The sequence below is a fragment of the Glycine soja genome, chromosome 18 (genome assembly GCF_004193775.1).
Source record: "Glycine soja cultivar W05 chromosome 18, ASM419377v2, whole genome shotgun sequence".
Taxonomy (NCBI): domain Eukaryota; kingdom Viridiplantae; phylum Streptophyta; class Magnoliopsida; order Fabales; family Fabaceae; genus Glycine; species Glycine soja.
In genome coordinates, this window is record NC_041019.1 from 2,280,014 (window position 1) to 2,285,985 (window position 5,972).

Here is a 5,972-nt window from a genome sequence, read left to right on the forward strand (position 1 = left end):
TTAATTTGACATTAAATTATAAGATTTAAAAATTAAATTATCATTAAATTATATACAAAACTATTTTATCGTAGTTTTCACATATTCAAAACTAAATTTAAATTTTATATTTTTAGGGACAAATTTGTGAACACATTATAATTTTAAACAAAAATTTAATTATGGATTATATTAATCCGTACCTTTGAGACATTTGTTAAGAAATTAAAAATAAAAAAATATATATTACATAAATCATTAGAGAGCGTAACATAATTCTTTATCTCCTAATATAAATATTTATATTTTTAAGTTTCTTAACCAATATTTTTAATTTTAAGACACAAGTTAACATTTTTTAAAACTATTTACCCAACATTTTATCTGTTTGTAGTATTTTTGTTTAACTATTTTTTTTTCTTGCTACAGCAAACATGCCACGTGGAAGCATCCTATGGCGCAGTTGAGCACCGCCAGAGCAACCTGATCTGTCTACCTTTCGCCGACAGCGTGAGTGCATCAGCACGTCTTTGATAATTCTGCTGAAATTATTGTCAATAACCATTTACTAGTACTACTTACTTTCACCAATAATATGTACCAATTATTTTATTTCAATTAAATTGGTCGATAAGCACAAACATGTTTAATTCAAATCTTACTAGTTATTAAATAAGAAACGTTAGTCATTTAACACTAATAAATTGCTCCTAAAACAAATCAACTCCCCTTTCGTAATATTACAAAACTAAAAAATGGAACGGATCGACCCCTGCAAGGCTGCAAAAGAGAAAGATCAAATTGGAATAATGGAAGCGTCATTTTCAGATGACAAAAAGGAATGATAGTCAGAGTAATAAGTAATTAACAAATTTGTGGGACATGGATAGTTAGATATGGTTGGAAGAAAATCTCTGCTGTTCAATCTTCTATAAGCTGTTTTATTTTAAGTTTCTTTTTGGGGAGGGATAATAAATGGGTTTTCATCAATTGTTTGTAGCCGTTTAATTTTTAACGGGTTTCGTTGTTCCCTTTCTTTTACATTTTGTTTCTATTTTATAGAGCTGGGCAAGTTGCAATGTACCGATGGATGTGTATAGAAACAACAAAAGCGGGTTAAAACTTAAAAACGAAGAGAAAACATATTAATAATTAACGAACCCCCCACCCCCCAACTTTCCTATAACTTAAAGATAAGGTGATTATTAATTTCGTTCACCTCGAGTTTCAAAGACAATTTATTCACATTAGACTCAATAGGCTGAAAGAATTTATTTTAGTAACAGGTTAAATATTTGACTCAATGAATAAGAAAATCAAAATAAAGTCCTTATCATTTTCATATTTTATATGTACTTATAAGAATCATGCAAAATCAGAAAATTAAGAACTCATAATGTTATGAAATCTTAATAATATTTAAGAAAAGGCATGAATCCCGGTAAGTTTTAAGCAAAAGTTGGTTGCCGCTGGGTTTATGGAAAAAAAAAAACTAGAATGACTGGATGTGGACTAGCCGCAGTCGTTTTCCCACAAAGCACGGCCAAATTGCCAAGTTTCTCAAATTCTGTTTCTAATCACGGCTTCATTCAACTGCGCCCAATATAAATGAAAAAAAAATAAAAAGCACTTAGGAGCACTAAATATTAAATAAGCCTTCCTATTCTACGTATCTAGTCTAAGTCTATTGATCTCCAGATTTTTCTTACTGTTTAAGGAAACATACAGTATCCAATATCCACAATGTAGTTCAAGATACGTATAAACTGAGAAAAAGGAGGTAGATAATCAGTATTTTTTTAGATATTGATTAAAAAAATTAAAAGAATAAAATATTTATTATAAAAATTATAGAAGAATATAAAAAATCATAAATAACATAATTTTATATTTTTTAGTTTCTAAATTAATGTTCTAAATACACTAACTAACATTTTCCATAAAGTAAATACTGTGCATGCTTCTGGCAAAAGAAATCCTTCATGCAGATCACTTAAAAGTTAAAACTGAGGGTACTTAAGATGAGTTTCCGAATTTGAAAACCAGTGTATATGGGAGCCACAGGGTAAAATTGCTTAATTATTTTTTAAAATCAGATTAAAAAGTAGTTTATATCATAAGACCGGAAGTCATCAACTAACAATAATTAAGACTTGTTTATTACTGTACTTTTATGTATTGCACTTCCCTTTATCTAGATTCAAAGTGTGTTGAGTTAGGTTGTACTACTGTTTAGCTCCAAATGCCTCCGACGATCAGAACAAGTAAAGGAAAAGTGTGTTCATGCGGCTATTCAGGAAAATTGTGATGCTTGAAAAAAAAGGATTCAAGAGTAATTCACCAACATAGTTTTACAACTATGAATACTAGTTAAATTAGTTTCTAAAATTATAAAAAGAATACTATTTTAGTTTAAAAATTAACGAGTATTAATAAATTTAGTATATTATTCATGGATTCCAAGTGAAATGGATTGTGCTTAATATCCAAAAATGAAGAAACAAAAAATCCATCTAATTTTTTTTATTCATAGAATCAAAAATAAATTTATAATAACTTATACGTTATATCTAATCAATTAAATTAGACTGATTGATAGCCAACTAGGAATGATCAAGACATATTGTAAAAAAAACAAACCGTGGCTGTTGGCAAAACACCACAGTTGACTTCCAAACGCGTGCATGCCCTGAAAAGTCTAACTTGAACGATCTCACTACTTAGTCATTTTAATTAAATTTTTAGATTATTATGCCAATTCCAATATTCTCCTTGACAGTTCAAAGTAAACGGACACGGGACTCCTTCTTAGTCCTTGCATAGTTGCATTGTATCTACGTCTAGATATATTATTATTATTATTATTATGGATAAGCTTCAATCTTTGTGTGCCGCTCCACCATTCCTCCCCCTTTCCCATCTAATATTTTATTATTATTATTACCTCCTTTCCTTAATTCATGTACATGCCATCCTAAGAGAATTATATAAAAAATAATATTCCTTATCCCTTCTTTAATTACTTACTACTTTCCGTAAATTCATATTTCAAACCACCGCGACTTTCAAATTCCTCGTTCTTCATGCTCCCCAACCCAACATTCCCATCCACTCCTCAATTTCCTCTTTCTTTCAAACTTCACATGCCACAACTCTTCTCCTTCATCTCATATAAATACCCTTCCTTCTTCCCTCTTCCCTCTTCAATTCATTCCACACAACAAAAACACCAATTCTCCACCCTCTCATTGAAAAAAAACAACCAAACAAAAAAATCAATCATTTTATTTTATTTTTCTACGAAAATGGTTGATTTACATTGGAAATCAAAGATGCCTAGTTCCAAAACACCAAAACTCTCTCTCTCCGACAACAAGTCCTTACCCTCTTTGCAACTACCCTTCCGCACCACAGATATCTCTCCCGCCGCTCCTTCCGTTTGCGCCGCTTACGACTACTATCTCCGTCTTCCTCAACTCAGAAAGCTTTGGAACTCCACTGATTTTCCTAATTGGAACAACGAACCGATTCTAAAACCAATTTTGCAAGCTCTCGAAATCACGTTCCGCTTTCTTTCCATTGTTCTCTCCGATCCCAGACCTTACTCCAACCACAGAGAATGGACTCGCCGGATAGAGTCTCTCATCACGCATCAAATTGAAATCATTGCCATACTTTGTGAAGATGAGGAACAAAATTCCGACACACGTGGCACTGCACCAACCGCTGATCTCAGCAGCAGCAATAGCAGCGTGAGCAGAAGCTACAGCGAGGCGAGCCTGCTTCCTCGGCTTGCCACGTGGTACAAATCCAGGGACGTGGCGCAGAGGATCCTTCTCTCCGTGGAATGCCAAATGAGGAGGTGCTCCTACACGCTTGGTTTGGGCGAGCCGAACCTAGCGGGGAAGCCGAGCCTGCTCTACGACCTCGTGTGCAAGCCGAATGAGATCCACGCACTGAAGACGACGCCGTACGACGAGCGCGTGGAGAACCATGAGAACCACGCGGTGCACGCCACGCACCAGATCGCGGAGTCGTGGATTCACGCGTCGCGGAAGGTTCTGGAGAGAATCGCGGACGCGGTGCTCTCCAGAACCTTCCAGAAAGCAGCAGAGGACTGCTACGCCGTGGAGAGGATCTGGAAGCTTCTCGCGGAGGTGGAGGACCTCCACCTGATGATGGATCCGGACGATTTCTTGAGGCTAAAGAATCAACTCTCGGTGAAATCCTCGAGCGGCGAAACGGCATCGTTCTGCTTCAGATCGAATGAGTTAGTGGAACTGACGAAGATGTGCAGAGATCTGAGGCACAAGGTGCCGGAGATATTGGAGGTGGAGGTGGATCCGAAGGGAGGACCGAGGATTCAAGAGGCGGCGATGAAGCTCTACGTTTCGAAGAGCGAGTTCGAGAAGGTTCACTTGTTGCAGGCGATGCAGGCGATTGAGGCGGCGATGAAGAGATTCTTCTACGCGTATAAGCAGGTGTTGGCGGTGGTGATGGGAAGCTCAGAGGCTAACGGTAACCGAGTTGGGTTGAGTTGCGACTCGGCTGACTCGTTGACTCAGATTTTCCTTGAACCGACGTATTTTCCAAGCTTGGATGCCGCCAAGACTTTTCTTGGATACCTGTGGGATAATAACGATAATAACAAATGGATATGAAAACGAAAAAAAAAAAACAAAAACGATGGTCAGAGTGAAAATTTCTTTATGGATGGATAATGTTATTCAGTTTAGTTTGATAGTGTTACACGTCAAAAAAATGAAGAAAAAAAAAACAAAAGACGCAATCTAGAAATTCATTTTTTCTTTTAAGGGATAGTGGATTAAATTTTGTAATGGTCCTGATCGTTGTAAAATATTTAACAAATTATTTTTGGACAACTGCTTCCACGTTGTTATTTTTTTTCAGGTTTCCTGTTAAATAATTTATTTATTTGATACAATTTAAGATGAAAAAGGAATTATTATTTGATTATTATGTAAGAATTATTATACATAATGATCTTATTTAATTTCAACATAATTATTTTTAATAAAAAATACCTATAATCTAGACTAAAATAATATTAACAACTCAAAATGACCATCATGTCTAGCATGTTAAAAGTATGCTTATTATCTTGCAGTTGTTACATTACAGACCATAGTGTCTGCCTATTAAGATCAGAACATGGTTCATATAGTCACAGTACATGATTATTGTATTTTCATTCTATTCTTACCGTAAATTTTCTTTTTCTTTTATGAAAGTGGAATTAGCAAAATATTGATTATTAGATTATATTATTAGCAAAATCCAACTAGACCTCCATCCCTTCCCACCAACCAAGGAAAAATAAAAAAAATACCCACCGGCTGAAGAAACAGGTAGGAAAGGAAAGTAAGCGTGGTTTCACAGCATTACAAAAATATTCCTTGGACTTTTAAGAGGGCAAATTAGATTGTTAAATTCTAGACGTTTCTACGTTCTTCTAGTTCTAGGAAAGTTTTTCTACCAAGATGATTAACATTATCTATTGGAAAATAGAATATAAAACACTATATTTTATACGAGAGCGACTTATATTTTGAAATTATTTATATTTCAAGAAAAAAAATAAGCAGTTAAAAGCATGAAGCTCAAACTAGAATGTGGGTTTTGCTAAGGTAGATAACTTCAATCCTGCCACTTGCTACGACAGATAATGTCCAACACAACATTCAAGCGCATCCAACACGGAGAAAAACTGTAAGGAAAAAGACGGGCTCCAACAGGACAACTAAGTCTTTATAGAATTATTATTGTACTTTATCTTCAGCATATTCCAGTTCAATATTTTAAAAATGAATTGAATTTGATCTCGAAGCCATATTGTTAATTTCTTTATTTATCTTTATAGAAACCGTGTTTCTTTTATACGTGTTTTGTAATTAAAAATTACTGGATGATAGTGATTTTAAAAGTGCATTTTTTAGGTTAAAATAATAAGTTTTTTTTGTTTGGATAATAAG

At 34.4% G+C, this 5,972-nt stretch overlaps 1 protein-coding gene across 1 annotated transcript; it reads left to right on the top strand.

The window, feature by feature from the left end:
* Positions 1-3,007: 3,007 nt before the first annotated feature.
* On the top strand, positions 3,008-4,718 carry LOC114396435 (nematode resistance protein-like HSPRO2). Its single transcript, XM_028358412.1, has one exon. It carries the CDS (start codon positions 3,063-3,065, stop codon positions 4,638-4,640), a length of 1,578 nt encoding a protein of 525 aa, XP_028214213.1. The 5' UTR covers positions 3,008-3,062; the 3' UTR covers positions 4,641-4,718.
* The last annotated feature ends 1,254 nt before the right edge of the window (positions 4,719-5,972 follow it).

Coding starts and splice junctions, on each gene's coding strand:
- LOC114396435 (XM_028358412.1), top strand. CDS start 3,063: ATGCTCCCCAACCCAACATTCCCATCCACTCCTCAATTTCCTCTTTCT.